The 15,892-nt window shown below is 38.4% G+C and overlaps 1 protein-coding gene across 2 annotated transcripts in view; it reads right to left on the bottom strand.

Moving 5' to 3' along the window:
* The window catches only part of LOC122794069 (ADP-ribosyl cyclase/cyclic ADP-ribose hydrolase 2-like), a 459,871-nt gene that overhangs the window by 62,646 nt on the left and 381,333 nt on the right, over nt 1-15,892 (bottom strand). For both annotated transcript variants that reach the window (XM_044062206.1, XM_044062205.1), the window contains exon 4: nt 11,292-11,374. In XM_044062206.1, the coding sequence (XP_043918141.1) occupies nt 11,292-11,374 (83 nt within the window). The remainder of the gene's footprint in view (nt 1-11,291; nt 11,375-15,892) is intronic.

Here is a 15,892-nt window from a genome sequence, read left to right as displayed (position 1 = left end):
GCCAAAACTGATAGATAAGCACCAATGTGGTTTTATAGAAGGAGGGCAAATCTTTGGAAACATTAATGCAACAATGATGATCCAGAAGGAAGCAGAATGTAAGAAAATACCACTGTTATTAGCGGGTTTTAATGCAGAGAAAGCATTTGACAGACTAAGGTGGGATTTTTTGGATAGGGCAATGGAAGCATTTGCATTTCCTGATACAACAATAAGGTTAATTAGAGGGATATATGAAAGACCAGAGGCAAAAATCAAAATGGGAGGGTTCCTGTCTGATAAGTTGTGGCTAAACAGAAGAAATGGGCAGGGATGTCCCCTTCCTCCTTTGTTATTTGCATTATATTTAGAAGCATTAGTAAAGAAAATAAGGGACTCAGAAATTCAAGGGTATAATTGGTATGGTGTTCTAGAAATGCTGGCTTTATTTGTAGATGATATTAGTTTGTACCTGATGAAACCAGAAAAGGACATATCAGTGCTGTGGAATATTCTGAGGCAGTTTCAGTTTTGTTTTTTAGGATATGAAATTAATGAAGATAAAACAAAGGCAATTCTTATTTTTTAAACACCTTTGATGAATTACAACTTGTGACATAGGCAAATTTACATTTATATGAAAGTAATCAAAACATATTAACATGTTCACATTTCCAAACATTGTACATAGGTTCATACTAGGCTATCTGCCCTGGGGCATTTATAAGCCTAGCCCGATTGTGTTTGGCTTATGCCACCCCTTGATTTGAGTATACTGTGCCCTTTTTAAAGTTTAGTTTACTGTGCCTCTGTCTAATACTGACACGGAAGTAATCCCTGGGACAAACCTACGATCCCCCATCCACTCATCAAGATTCTTCTTGAAGAGAGTCAGTGAGGTGCTCTGCCTAACATGAATTGGAATTCTATCCCAGAGCGAAGGGAGCCTCTGGGTTATGAATCTGTCCCTCCAGCATGTTCTATTTATTTCTGTGCTGAGGTTCAAGTCCCTCAAGCGCGTGGCTCTAAGGGATTTAGATTTACTGAGGTGGAGCATGTCCATTAATTCTGGGTTGGACATAGCTTTATATGTCAGGCACAGATCGCCTCAAAGTAGGCGGTATGCAACTGAGTAGAGCTGGAGTTTTTTTAACCGAGCAACATATGGCATTTGTTTGAGTCCCTTGATCCTCCTGGTGAGGTACTTTTGGGGTCTTTCTAATTGCTGCAGGTGTCGGGTAAGGTACATCCCAAAGGGGGCATTGTATTCTATGATGGGCCTGATAAGGGATGAATAAAGGGGCACGATTACCTCTCTTGATCTAGATGTGAATCCTTTCATGATGAGGTGGGCTATGTAGAAGGTCTTTCTAACCACTTTGGCAATGTGGTTGTCAAAGGAGAGATTGCTATCAACTTGGGTCCCCAGATCCCTAATTACTTTCTCTGTACTTAATGGGTTACCACCTATGTGGTAATTTGTGGGCACATTGTTTTTGCCAAAGGGTATGACTATACACCTTTTGGCATTTAGCTTTAGACCATGGCTTTGGCACCAGTTATCCGTCTCTGCGAGACCTTTTTGAAGGATGTTTGTGTCAGCTGGAGAGTCAATTATGGCGCCCAGTTTGCAGTCATCTGCGAACTTGGTGAGCCATAGTCCTCCCACGTTGGCCTGTACCTCAGAAAAGTAAATACCGAACAAGAGAGGTCCCAGGACAGAACCTTGTGGGATGCCACTTGTGACCGGTTTCGAGTCTGACATGGCCCCAGCAACTCTGACTCTGTGGGTTCTGTCTTTGAGCCAGTTTGTGACCCATCTTGTGACATAGGGGTTTATATTTAGGCTGGATAGCTTATCTATGATGCCTGAGTGGGGTATTGTGTCAAATGCCTTTGCGAGGTCGAGATAGGCTGTGTGGACTACCTTCCCTTCATCTATGGCCTGGGTGACTGTTTCGAAGAAGTCGACCAGGTTCAAAAGGCAGGATCTGCAATTGACTAAGCCAGATTGGGTAGGATCTAGTGTCTGTAGGTCCCCAATGTCTTTGTTTATGAGTTCCATGATGATCCTCTCCATAGCCTTGCAGACTAGGCTAGTCAGGCTTATTGGGCGATAGTTTGCAGGGTCCGCAGAGGCGCCATCTTTGTGGAGTGGGACCACTGTTGCTGTACGCCATTCTTTGGGCACATATCCTGTAGTGAGGCTGAGATTGTACAGCAGTTTTACTTGAGGGATTAGTTCTTCTTGGAGTTCATGTAGGATACAACCCGGGACACCATCTGGTCCCATGGAAGCAGTGTTTTTTGCTTTGGAGAGGGCGGCCTTCACCTGAGCATCAGAGATGTTTGGGAGGCTGCACTCTGCCGGGATAGATACTTGCCCTTTTGGGGGGGAGGGGGTGGAGAAGTTTGCACTGAACCTGTCTGCCAGGATATTGGCGATGTCTGTGGGTTCAGTGTATTTTTTGTCATTTAGAATCAACTCAGAACAAGTCTGGGAGTTGCATCCCAGGTTCCTAACATAACTGAAAAAAGCCTTATGATTGTCTTTAGTGTCCTGTGCAATTTTTCTCTTGAAGCTGGCCTTGGAGGACTTTATGAGGGATCGTAATTTTTTGCTAGTACTGATCAGAGATGCCTTCCCTTTTAGGGATTTTTCTCTATCATGTAGTAGCTTCCTCCTTCTGTTGTACAGTTTATTTATGGCTGGGGTCCACCAGACTGGACACCTGCCTTTGGATGATTGGGTCTTGATTTCGTTTGGGATAGCATGATCCATGCATTCCTGGAGATGTCCGTAGAATGCGTTTATATAGGATTCTGCAGTTTGGGCCGTAGTTTCCACTGGCACTGGGGCCTTGAAGGATTCCACTTTGGTTTTTCACTGTGGTTTTCTGGGCTGGGGGTGGGGTCGGGATGTGGATATCCAGTGAAATTAATTTATGGCCTGATCTTACCAATGAGGGATATACTTATGGTATGGAGCATAGAGTCCCCATGTTGGTAATTATCAGGTCTAGTATGTTTTCCCCTCTTGTGGGAGTGGTGACTAGTTGTTCCATAGCATTTGAGTTTATAAATTCCAGGAACCTTTGGGCTAAGGTGCTGGGGATTGAGTAATGCTCCCAGTCTATGTTTGGGAAGTTGAAGTCGCCCAATATAATGGTGTTCAGAGAGATTTTCATGTTCTCCAATGTTTTCAGGAAAGTCGAGGAGGATTCCTGACTTTGAGAGGGTGGTCTGTAGGATGCTATAAACTGAAAAGCAGTCTTGCCCACTGTCAGTTGCACATGGATAATCTCCGATACTTTGTGCAATGCCACTAACCTGGAGGTGTGGATATCCTTGATAAATATGGAAACTCCCCCTTCTTTTGTGGTTCGGTCCGGGTTTTGGGGTCAAAAAGCATGATATGAGGTATAACCTGGTAGTGCTGGGGTGCTCTCTGGAGCCTTGAACCACGTTTCTGTCACTGCACAGATATCGATGTTCTCCATACTGAGGAGAGCTTCGAGTGCATGCATCTTGAGGTTAAGACTTCTGGCATTTAGCAGCATTACCCTTAGTTTCTTGTTCATTGTGCTGTCTATGGAGGTGGGTTTGACTTTTGAGCCTTGCCTAAAAAAGCCACTATGGGAGTGGCAAGAGCCTTTGCCAATATCTGAAAGCCCAGGGGTGACAGGTGCAAGCCGTCCCTAGTGAAGCAGCGTGGCTTGTCGAGCATGTCATCCCAGGCTGACAGACACTGTTATATATTGTATAATCAAAGCAACATTGCAGAAATTGTTGAATTCCTGCCTTTTATTAAACCTCATTCCTCCTCCAAAACATTTTTCTGCATGTGTTGTTCGCACAATTTTTCATTTTGTCTATGTAATTTACCCTTACCTTTTTTCTAAATATCCCACTTCCTGTTCTTTTATCTCTCTTACAATATTCACTGCTTCAGGTATAGTTGTTTTAGATTTTAATTTCCATTTTCTAGTAATTGCTTTTTTTGGCAGCTACCAGAATTAAACTTAACAAGGCCTTGCTATGTCTAGACAATTCATATCTTGTATCCCAGCTCAGAAAGTAATACCCTTAGTTACACTCATTTGCTCACCCAGTATTCCTGACAAAGGACTCTGTAGGGAATTTTTAAAATCTACCAACTCATTGCACTCTAAGAACATATGCTCTGAAGTGCTCCTTTCTTCCCCATCACCCCTCCATCTGCCATCTACCTGAGGAAAATGTCTTTGGAATCTGCTTAGGTTATAAAAGTACAATAGCTTTGCAAACACTTCCAGGCAAAAATCTTAAACCTTCTATATTTTGTTGCATATTTGGGAGCCATAAATGTACCCTCCTATTGTTTCTTTGTGAATTGCACATCTAATATCTCTTTCAATTTTTTGCTGATCTGTTCTTTGATTCCTATAGTTATTTTGCAATATTTTATATGCTTACTAGCTATTCCTTTTTAACAGCAGTTTATGTTATAGTTTCAGTTAAAAACTCAGCCAGTGCAGGTCATTCATTTAGGCTTCCTCTTTCCCTTTCTCTTTGTCTATGCTCTGATATCAAACCCTGATAGGGAAGATAAATGAATAATGTCTAGCAACCGGCCACAACAACACTTCAGTAGTATAAATACTAATCTATAGTGTACTTCTAAATATATTTCATATTAAATAGATTACATAATAAACAACAATTTAGTAAATCATTTCATAAAGTCCCCTTAGGGAATAATATTAGCTCTTTGTTTCAATATTGGTGTAAATGACACCCCTTCATTTAAACCTGGTAATTGTGTGGCATATTTATACAGCCTGTGGTTATATCATATTATATTATGAGGTCAAATACATATGTATGATTTTTCTTCCCTTAAATGTTCAAATCTGCACAAGCTTATATACACAATTGTTATGTATTGGTAGTTTATATGTATATGTTTTTAATAAGCATCAGATAGTTTTGTAAATATAGTATTTATTTATTAGTACATTTTAAAAATGTGAAGATTTGAATTTAGGGTGCATGTTTGATTGGTATACATAGTAACTGATGGCATTATTTAAATGGATGGACTTTATTTTCCAATGACTCTGATGAAGCCAAATGATTGGTGAAAGCGCTCAGTCGTTGGATTTTGTGTGTTTTTAGAATAAAGCTGAAGTGTTATCGTGGCCGGTTGCTGGACATTATTCATTTTTGTTCTTAGTTACAACCCTAGTTGGGCTTAATTCACTGATAGGGAAGATAATCACTAGCCTGAAATCCAAATGTATTTTTGGCATCTTCTCATTCTCTTCCCTTTCCATCTCTAGTTATTTGCTCTCCATTCTTTGGTTCCTTTGCCAGCTTTTTCCAGAAAATCCCAGCCCCCATACCTATTCTCTGTATCCATAATTGCATGCATCCCTATCAACAGAATTTCCTTTCTCTGTCCCTGTGTTGGCTTAGTTCTTAGTATACTTTCAGCTACTTTATGAATACAATATATATGGTTACTGTTATTCTTATTAAGGATCTGCCTCCAAAGCCCCAGTCTCTCCTTGTTTCTTGAGCTCCCCCCATTTCATCATTATCCATTTCCACTTTGAATTATAACTTTTTGCTTGTGCTATGTATAGGAAAATTAAATGTGTAGCTCTGAAATTCCTCTTCAAATCAGGTAATCCCAAACCACTTTGATTTATTGGACAGATAAACTTATCCTGCTTGACTCTTGCCCCCTTCCCCTCCCAGATAAAATCATTCAATGCTTTTTAATTGCTATCCACAACTTTTCCTCTGGTTGCTAAAAATATGCCTGACCCATTTACAAAACTAAAGGGACTAAAATATTTTCACTGCTTGTCTCTTGTTATCCTTATCCATAAAACAGAGCTTCCAATTTCTCAGTTTTTTATCTTTTGTTTAGTCTCTCCTCACATATCCTTAGCTGCTATAACATAATCCTTTTTTAATCCATACTTTTAAGTACTTCATTTTATCATGTCCCCATAAATATTGGTATTGCTGAAATAATTTGTGTGTCGGTACGTAGTTTACAGCCATTGCCTTTGTTTTATCTTCATTCATTTTGTATCCTGGGATGATTTGAAATTGTTTCAGAAAGCTTCAAAACATTGAAATGTCCTTTTCTGGTTTTATCAGGTATAAAATTATATCATCTGTAAATAAAGCCAACATTTCTTGACTACCATACCAATTATATCCTTGAATTTCTGAGTCTCTTATTTTCTTTGCCAGTGGTTCTAAATATCAAGTACCAAAGGGGAAAGAAGACACCCCTGCCTGGTTCCTGTGCTCAAACTGATCTTATCAGAAATGACCCCCCACACACACTTTAATGTTTATCTCCAATCCCTCATATATCCTTCTAATCAACATTTTAATTTCATCAGGGAATACAAACGTTTTCATTGCCTTAGTCATAAAAGCCCAGCTTATTCTACTGATTGCTTGTCTAGATTACGGCCCACCAACAACAGTGGTATTTTCTTACATTCTACTTCCTCTGGATCATCATTGTTCTATTAATACTATCAAATGTTTGTTTCCCCTCCACAAAAATCCATGTTTATCAATGTAGGCATCACATTTGCCATTCTTTTAGCCATTATAGACACTTTATAATCATGATTTAAAATTGAAGTAGCCCTATATGAAACTGGATCTGATAGGTCTTTACTATCTTTAGGTATTACAGCCATCACAGCTTTCTTCCAGGATGTTGGTGTGTCTCCTGCTTGTAAAATGTTGTTACAGAAAACATTTCAGATCTTTATCACTTTCTTCCCTCCTAACTTCCAAACTTCCACAGGAATGCCATCTACTCCTGTGGACCTTCTTTAGATTGGTTTTACATCACTATTTCATCTCATCTCCTCTGGCCCTAACTGTTAGTAATTGAGTCTTATTTACCCCTAACCTTGGCACATTTAATTCTTCCATAAACATTTCCATTTGTACTTTTTCTTGATTCCCACATCCCCCTGGTTTATACAGATTTTCAGAACATTTCTAAAATATTTCTAATACCTCCACAGGGTCTCTGGTTATTTTATTACAGACTCCCTAAGCTTGGGAACAACCCATTCTATTTTCTGTTGCCTGAGCCATTGTACTAAACGTTTTGCGTTTTGGGATTATTATAAAAATAAAAAAACAGTTCCTTACCAGCAATCTTTCTAAACTCATGCATATCAGGGTAGTCCCTTATTTTCACTTTAGCACTTAGAAATTGTTCCTTTTCTTCTTCTATGTGATTCCCCCTATTCTGCAATATTTTAAACTTTATCAGTCCCTCTAAGTAATTTTTGTTATTTCTTAACCATATCTCTTTTTCTTTTACTTCTACCCTATTTTTAAACTCCACTTTAATGTTATCCTACTCCCTGGATATATTTTCAGAAGAAATATATACTAACTCCCAAATAATTTCCACTAGCCATCTTTTAAATTCTTCTCTTTTTATCAGATAGGAGGGAAGCACCAGTGTCTTATTTTTATTTCATTACCCTGTATTTTTATTTAATTTATTATTGGTCTGTGATCTGAAATAGTTATTGAATGTGAATCAAAACTTTCAATTAAATGTACATGTTCCTGTGAAGTATAATTTCTGTCTAATCTAGCCCCATTTTGTACCCTGGGGAATAATATGTAAATTTTCTTCAAACTCCTGCTAATGAATTCACATCTTCCATGCCAAATATTTTTATAAATTTCAAATATCTACCCACTTTTATTATATTTTCCCTTCTAGGCTCTCCAGATAAATTCTCACTGTTGCAAATCAAATTCCAGTCCCCAACTATAAGTAAATTTCCTTGTTTATTTCTCCCAGAATTTTCTTAAGCTCCATTGTAACAGTTTTAGGTGGAATATAAATACCTGCCAGTGTGATCCTCCTCCCTTGCCAGTAGTCCCTTAGTACTACAAATATACCTCTTGCAAGTAATATAAGTATTCCCTTTTTCTTTGTTCCAGATATTCTGCTGAATAACCATCCTGAAATCCTTTCTTTATCAAATTTACATGCTCAGTTTTATCTAACTGTGTCTCCTGTAGTACAACTATTTGCACTCCACATTTTTCAGTATAATTTGTTGTTCTTTATTTTTTGTATATATCTGTGAGAACATTCACATTTAAAGATAATATAGAAAGCATCATTATGATAAGAAGGTATTATTCCCACTTGTTATGTATAACAGGTGTATTTTAAATGTCTAGTTTCAGCTTTTGTGTTACATACATACACAGATATTTGGCAGGGGCTTTATATCCTTTTAGTAAGGTATCTCTGTGGGCTTTCTTGTTGTTGCATGTCTCTGGAGAGATGCATGCCAAAGGGATCATTATACTCAATGATTGGTCTATGAGAGCTGATTTATTGGGACAATGACATCCCTAGATCTATACACAATCCCTTTATATAAGCTGTACAACATAGAAGGTGTTTCTTATAATAATGGACATGTTAGCTGGAAGTTAGGTCACTCTCCTTGTAGGTTTCAAATCCTGAACAACTGGATCAACACTTATGGGTATATTGTCAATGTGGTAGTTCCCTGGGGTAGGTTATGATAATGCATTTTTTGGCATTTAGTTTCAGTCCATGGTTTTGGCATCAATTATTTGTTTGAGACAAACCATCCTGCATTATGGCTAAGTCACTTGAGGACTCAATACCTCCTCCTAGCTAGTCATCTGCAGACTTATTCAGCTACAGCCCTTGGGTATTGGCCTTTACTTCAGAAAAGTAGAAGCCAACAGGACAAGTACCAGCAAAGAACCCTGGGAGACTCCACTAGTTATTGGCCTCTTTGTGGAGGTATGCCCCCTATTTTGATTTCCTGTGCCCTATCTATGAGTCATTTGACATTCTATGGGATGATATAGGGGTTTATTCTCAGTTTCTTTAGCTTTTCTATTATACCTAAGTGGGGGATGGTATCAAACGTTTTGGCCAGCTTGAGGTATGCATTATGTAGCATTTTACCTTCATTCATTAGTGTGATGATCTTTTCAAAAAAGTCCACCAAGTTGTGTAAGCATGACACGCCTTTGATAAATCCAAACTGACATGGGTCCAGTGTTTGGAGGTTCACTATGTCCTTACTGATTAGTTTCATAAGTCTTTCCATTACTTTACATATTAGGCTGGGCAGACTTATAGGTCTGTAATTGCCTGGATCTGTGGAAGGTCCTCTTATCATACCTCTTAATCTCTTATCACAAGAAATCTGTAGAAAGCCTAAAATAATAAATGGACAATGGCCCAAAAATAGGAATGTATTAGAAACATTGCTCTTATAAACCTAGAAAGATACTATAATAACAGGAGTTGTATTAGAATGCATTTTCTGAAGGATATAAAGTATGAAACTCAAATGTATGTCATTATTTAGTTACTTCAATCCTCAGTGATAAGCCAAAAAAGCCACACATTTTATGAAAAGTTTACCAACTATATGAGGCAAAAATCTGGACATTCTGTGAAAATCTGGACAGTTGAGAGCTATACCTCTCTAATGGAGGGGAAAGACTGTAGTTGTTCTCCATTCTCTTGGCACCAAACCTGTATGAAGGCAGAGATTGAACTGTGTTGTTAGGATGGGTGATTAAATTGAGCTTCATGCTGTTTAAGATGCATCCAGGGATATTGTCAGGATACATCGATGCAGTATTTTTAGCTTTTGATAGTGGTTTAAAGACTTGGTCTTGTGTGACAGTTGGCAGTGAGCCAGTTTGAGGGATATCTTGAGGGACAAATGAAGGGGGGAGAGGGGTAAAGTTTGAGCAGAATTTATCAGCCAGTGGGCTGGCTATATCTTCACCCTTGGTGTAGGTACCATTGTTCACAATCAGCTCAGTGCATTGCAAAGTTGTGCTTCTGAGATTATGAACATAACTAAAAAAGGCCTTGCGATTCTCTTTGGCTAGGGGAGCTATTTTAGCCTCAAGCTTGGCTTTGGTGGATTTTTTATTAAGATCCTAAGTTTGTTTATTTCAGTGGCAAGGACTCTAGCATTCTGGCTATTACTCTTTTTTTCCTTTTATTGTAAAGCTTGTTGATATTTGTTATTTATTTATCAGCCTGAGTGAAATATCAGCCTGAGTGAAATACAAAACATTTCGCAAACAAAAAATATAGAAATGTAACCAATAACAGAGTAGTTCAGATTAATTACATAGAAAAAAAAACTGTGTGTATTCATAACACAGAACAATCACAGTGCAATGTACAATCAAGCAGATTGTAATGTACAATATATATATTAGTTTCTAAAGTAGGTCAGTCTTCAGTGAATCTTGAGAGAGGAAAAGTGACACAGAAGTGAGATAGGTTAGATGATGTATTTTGTGTTGAAGCAGAAGCATTTGGCTTGGATGAAGAAGTGCTTTTTGAGTTGTATTCTGAATCTGGAACAAGTGTTGGTTTCCTTATGGGTTTGTTTCTGGTCTTTGTCTTGTCCTGCACTTGTTTCTACTAGGTACAGCTGACTATGCAGTTGTTTGCAGGAGGGTATAGTGTGGTGGTGTACATTTCTGCATATTCGGTGGAGTTAAATGGGTTTGGTCAGGGTTTGAAGCTTGCCACGTAAGAGTAGATAGTTTGACTTAGATAAACTTCTGTAGGTACCTTGGGTGAAAGGGATCTCTGGTTTCAATTTTATTTCAAAGGAGATGGCTTTATGGTCAGACCTAACAAGTGACAAAGATATGCAAGGGATGATGCAAGATGCCCCCATATGGGCAAGATCCAAGATGTTGTCCCCCCAGTGGGTACTCTGACTAATTGTTCCAGGGTGTTTGTACTGAAAAACTCCAAGAATCTCTGTGCTTGTGTACTATTGGTGGTGTATGTTTCCCCGCCTATAGTTGGATAATTTAAATCACTTAGGAATATAGTATTGGGCTTAATACTGAGTGATTCTAGTTCATCTAGATAGGTGTTGTGGCTTTCTTGGTTCTAGAAGGAGTTTTATAACTAGGTAATATATGGTACAGGACCTTTCTGGTGGTTATTTGGACATGAAGATGTTGAAAAAAAAATTACTCTATCCTTGGAAGGATTTTTCAAAATTTACACAATGTTTAGTGAACTTTCACAACACTAGATACAAAGGACTTGATATTATTATAGTCTTCTACCTAAAATAAAATGCATGCTCTTCAAATAGCTGGATTATTTTGAAGAAAAATACAAACTTTTTGTTTCTCTATTAATGTTGTAGAGTAGTAAATGCTTTCTTATTTCTTTTTGTATAACACAGAAGTGGTGAGACATTTTGTGTACTTACAGTTTTAGAAGCTTGACTCCAAAAAGAGCTCAGTGGGTTATTGCTGCACTGTTTCCGTGTAGGGCAGGATTTGTAATCAATTCCTACAATGTAAACATTCATTGTTAATTTTTAAACCATTCATTATCCATTCATTTAATGTCTTATCTCAGTTCTGTTCTACTTCAATCCATACTTTTCAGCATTCAAATTATTCTCACTATACAATAGGTCAACACCGTGTGCATCACTAAGAAACAGAAAGGCACATTCCATATTTATTTTAAATATCAGATATTCCATTTGAATGAATTATGTTCTTGTTAACTAGTGAAAACAATCCAGTGAATTAATTTCCAGTCTACAGAACTGTAGGAAAACTACGTACCATCACATGTCATCCTATGCACTTATTAACACAGGTAATTAATTTTCTGTTATTCACTCCTTAAACCCATGCAGTGGTGCTTGAGTCACTGTTCCTTTAAGTGAATATTCATTGTTGAATCAGTACATGTTGCACTTGCTATGATAGTATCTGTTTGTCTGCTTAAACAAATGCAGTATACCTTCTCTGTGATGTATACAAAGGGGTGCAGACTTTAAATTATCAAATCCTCTGACCCATTAAAATAAATGGAATACTCGGTTAGCAGAAGTTGAAGCTATGACTTAGTCACTATAATGCAGTTACATGTTGCAAGCAAGAAATAATAATCTACAACTTGCTCTGTGCATACTGCATAATTGTTTTCCACTACATAAATAGATCATTTGGCAACTTTTGCTAACAAGCTTAAATAACTGCAGGTAGCTACTAAAAGTATATTTTCTTAAAAACAGATAACTTTCAGACCACTTATATAGATAAAGACCTTCGGTTTTAGTCAATGAAAAAATATCCCTTACAATAAACTACTGAATCCTCAATTTTTTTCTGTGTGTGTGTGTGTGTGTGTGTGTGTGTGTGTGTGTGTGTGTGTGTGTGTGTGTGTGTGTGTGTGTGTATGTATGTATGTATATATATATATATATATATATATATATATATATATATATATATATATGGATTCACTTTATAACCTTGAAATGCTGAAATATCGAATTTCAGTATCTCGAGACTATAAAACCGAATCCATAAAACACAGACAAACAAAAACTGTGAAACCACATAACCGAAAACACCGCACACACTACACTAAACATACAACACAACACCCACATCACAACATAAACAAAAAAACAACACACATACACAACTCACACACACATAAGCAGGGGGCACCACCCCCCACACCCCCCCTACTTATATATACTAACTCCGAGATCGCACAAACACAACACAAAAGCTCACTCACACACGCACATTCTCCAATCCCTCACACACACTCTAACTCCCACTCAAAACCCTTACAAAACACTCACTTACCTGACATAACACCTACATCCAAACACGGCACCGCGCACCAACAAAACACAAAACACAAACCCGGACATTACATAGCACAACTTCATAACCACGAATTCGACATATTTTCGACATACGTCAAATTTGCGATTATGAACGTTCGCTATTTTTAACATTCGACTTTATAGCTTCGAGATACTGAAATTCGACATTTCAGTATTTCGATGTTATAAAGTGAACCCATACACACACACATATATATATATATATATATATATATATATATATAGCTTAATATCTGAGCTTTGCTCCGGCTATGATCTACCTGAAATCAACTGGACGTATTAAGTGAATTTAAGTACACTTTTATCTACTCTTTTTCATATAGTTCTGCATTTAATTTATTTATTTGTGTTTCTCACTGAATATTAACTCAACTGAAAGTTGTGGCTGTGTCTCTACAGTTAGTTCTCCACCCACCCTCCCTGTTCTTGTTGTGGTGTTAATGTTAGTGGATTTGAAATTGCCCGCCCCTCTTGTAAATTTTTATTTAGATACTCCTTCTGGGCCCATCTCATTTGCTCATTCAACTGAATGCAGTGAGATCATATTCTGATTTCAGGCACTCCTACTATGTACAAAGAGAGCATTTGGGAAGGACAACCCCTGTAGCCTCTTAATCCTGCTCTGTTCCCTCCCTCAAAAAAAAATAAATAAATAAATAAAATATATATGTATTTTATTCAGCTGCTCTTACTGTAACTATCTTAGTTGCTGTTCTGTGCGCTATCTGTTCAGTCACTCTTACTCTACACTTATTACTGCTTGTTAGTAGCCTTCTAATTTACTGCCTTCTGCAGTTGTTTTTAGTCATTTGTTAATTTAATTGCATTTATTTAAACAGTATTTGCCGTAATATTGCCACACACTCAAGTGTGGTAGCCTGCGCTGCAATTTGAATTGTATTTACTGCTGTTTTACCTGCTTTCCTGTAAAAAAAAAAACAATTCTAAGCTTGTTTTCTGCCTTTCCTGTAACTAGTCTAGTCCAGATACAGACCTGCTGTATCCAGGACTGTTGATAAGCTTCTGAGCCTCCAAGCCTTTCTGTGTTGGAGGGAAGCCTTCTAGATTATCAGTGGGAGTGGTAAGCACTAGGTAGCCTATCTACCATGGGAGGAGTGGGTTTTGGCCCAGAAATTGTAGTACATTGGCCGTTTGGGCAGTTTTTCCATCTCTTTCTACTTTCTGGTTTAAAAGCCTGCATTTGCGTTTGGTCCCCGCCTTTCCTGTAACTAGTGTAGTCCAGGTACAGATTTGCTGTATGCAGGATTGTTGGTAAGATTCTGAGCCCCCCAAGCCCTTCTGTATTGGAGAGAAGCCTTCTAGCTTATCAGTGGGAGTGGTAAGCACTAGGTAACCTATCTACCACAGGATGAGTGGTTTCTGGCCCAGAAATTATAGTTTATTGGCCGTTTGGGAAACTTTTCCATCTCTTTCAACCTTCTGATTTAAAAGCCTGTGTTTGCGCTTGTTTCTTGCCTTTCCTGTTACTAGTCTAATCCAGGTACAGATTTTCTGTATCCAAGATTCTTTGTAAGCTTCTGAGCCCCCAAGCCTTTCCGTGTTGGAGGGAATCCTTCTAGCTTATCAGTGGAAGTGGTAAGCATTAGGTAGCCTATCTACCACAAGAGGAATGGTCCCTGGCCCAGAAATTGTAGCTATTGTCTGTTTGAGCAGTTTTTTTTCATCTCTTTCAACTTTCTGGTTTGAAAGCCAAACTTGCTCCTGTTTGCCGCCTTTCCTATAACTAGCCTAGTCCGGTTACAGAGTTGCTGTATCCAGGATTGTTAGTAAGCTTCTAAGCCCCCCCAAGCCTTTCTCTGTTGGAGGGAAGCCTTCTAGCTTATTAGTGGGAGTGGTAAGCATTAGGTAGCCTATCTACCACAAGAGGAGTGTTCCTGGCCCAGAAATTGTAGCTATTGGCCGTTTGGGCAGTTTTTTTCCATCTCTTTCAACTTTCTGGTTTAAAAGCCACACTTGCGCGTGCTTCCCACCTTTCCTGTAACTAGCCTAGTCCAGATACAGAGTTGCTGTATCCAGGACTGTTGGTAAGCTTCTGAGCCCCTCAAGCCTTTCTGTGTTGAAGGAAAGCCTTTTAGCTTATCAGTGGGAGTGGTAAGCACTAGGTAGCCTGTCTACCACAAGAGGAGTGGTTCTTGGCCCAGAAATTGTAGTTTATTGACCATCTGAATAGTTTGTCCATCTCTTTCAACTTTCTGGTTTAAAAGACCACATCTGCGCTTGTTTCCCATCTTTCCTGTAACTAACCTACTGGAAAGCACTAGAAAGCCTTAAACTGATACAAGCCTTCTAGCTTAGAAGAGAGACTTTGGAGTGATTAAGTATCAGTTTTCTGTACTTTCTTGCTGTACTTAACTGTTTTCCGCCTAAACACAGATTTTCCAGCGTTTATTGTGATTTAAAAGCTTGCTTTATTCACATATTGTACTTATTTGACTGCCTGCACGTTTAAAAAGTCATTTTTGTTTAAATAATTTGTTTAACTGTTGTAGGCTACACACTAAAGTGCGGTAGCCTTTTCTGATCATTTGTAGTCATTTAAAGCTGTTTTAAGTGCACTTTTACTGTTTTTGCCTTATCTTTTTAAAAAAACAAACAAAAAAAAAAATAAAAATTCCTGGTTTCCCGCCTTTCAAAGCTAGTAGAGCCCAATTTTCAGGCTAGTGCTAAATTCAGGGCTGTGTTACAAGTTTCTGAATTGACCATACTTTACTTGGATAGAAGGAAGTCTCACCTGTGAGAGAAGGGAGCTTTGAGCAGCCTATCTGTCCCTGGAGGAGTGGTTCCAGCCCAGAAGTTAGTAGTTTTTTTGGCCATTTTGGGCTAATTTCTCTCACTTTCATTTCCCTGCTATAAAAACCATGTTTGCACGGTTTTGCGTGGTGGTTAAATTATTCCCGGCTCCACTGTCTCCTCTTCAGGTTTTCCCTTGAAACTAGTCTAACTCTCAGCCTAAGCACTCAAAAAGCATCCTACACCCCAGCACTTGCTCAGACCTAATAGCAAGCACTAATATACCCTGACACTTGATTGACCAGCAGGGCAAGGCTCTTTATTCACCCCTCACCACCCAAGCGACTAAGCAGCTCACCATACTATTCAGGCATGACCAAAGGGCAATTTCAGGTGTA

Source organism: Protopterus annectens, chromosome 2.part1, assembly GCF_019279795.1.
Source record: "Protopterus annectens isolate FY-2018-M chromosome 2.part1, PAN1.0, whole genome shotgun sequence".
Taxonomy (NCBI): Eukaryota; Metazoa; Chordata; order Ceratodontiformes; family Protopteridae; genus Protopterus; species Protopterus annectens.
The sequence above is the reverse complement of the archived record's forward strand: the minus strand, read 5'-3'. Positions and strand labels throughout refer to the sequence as shown.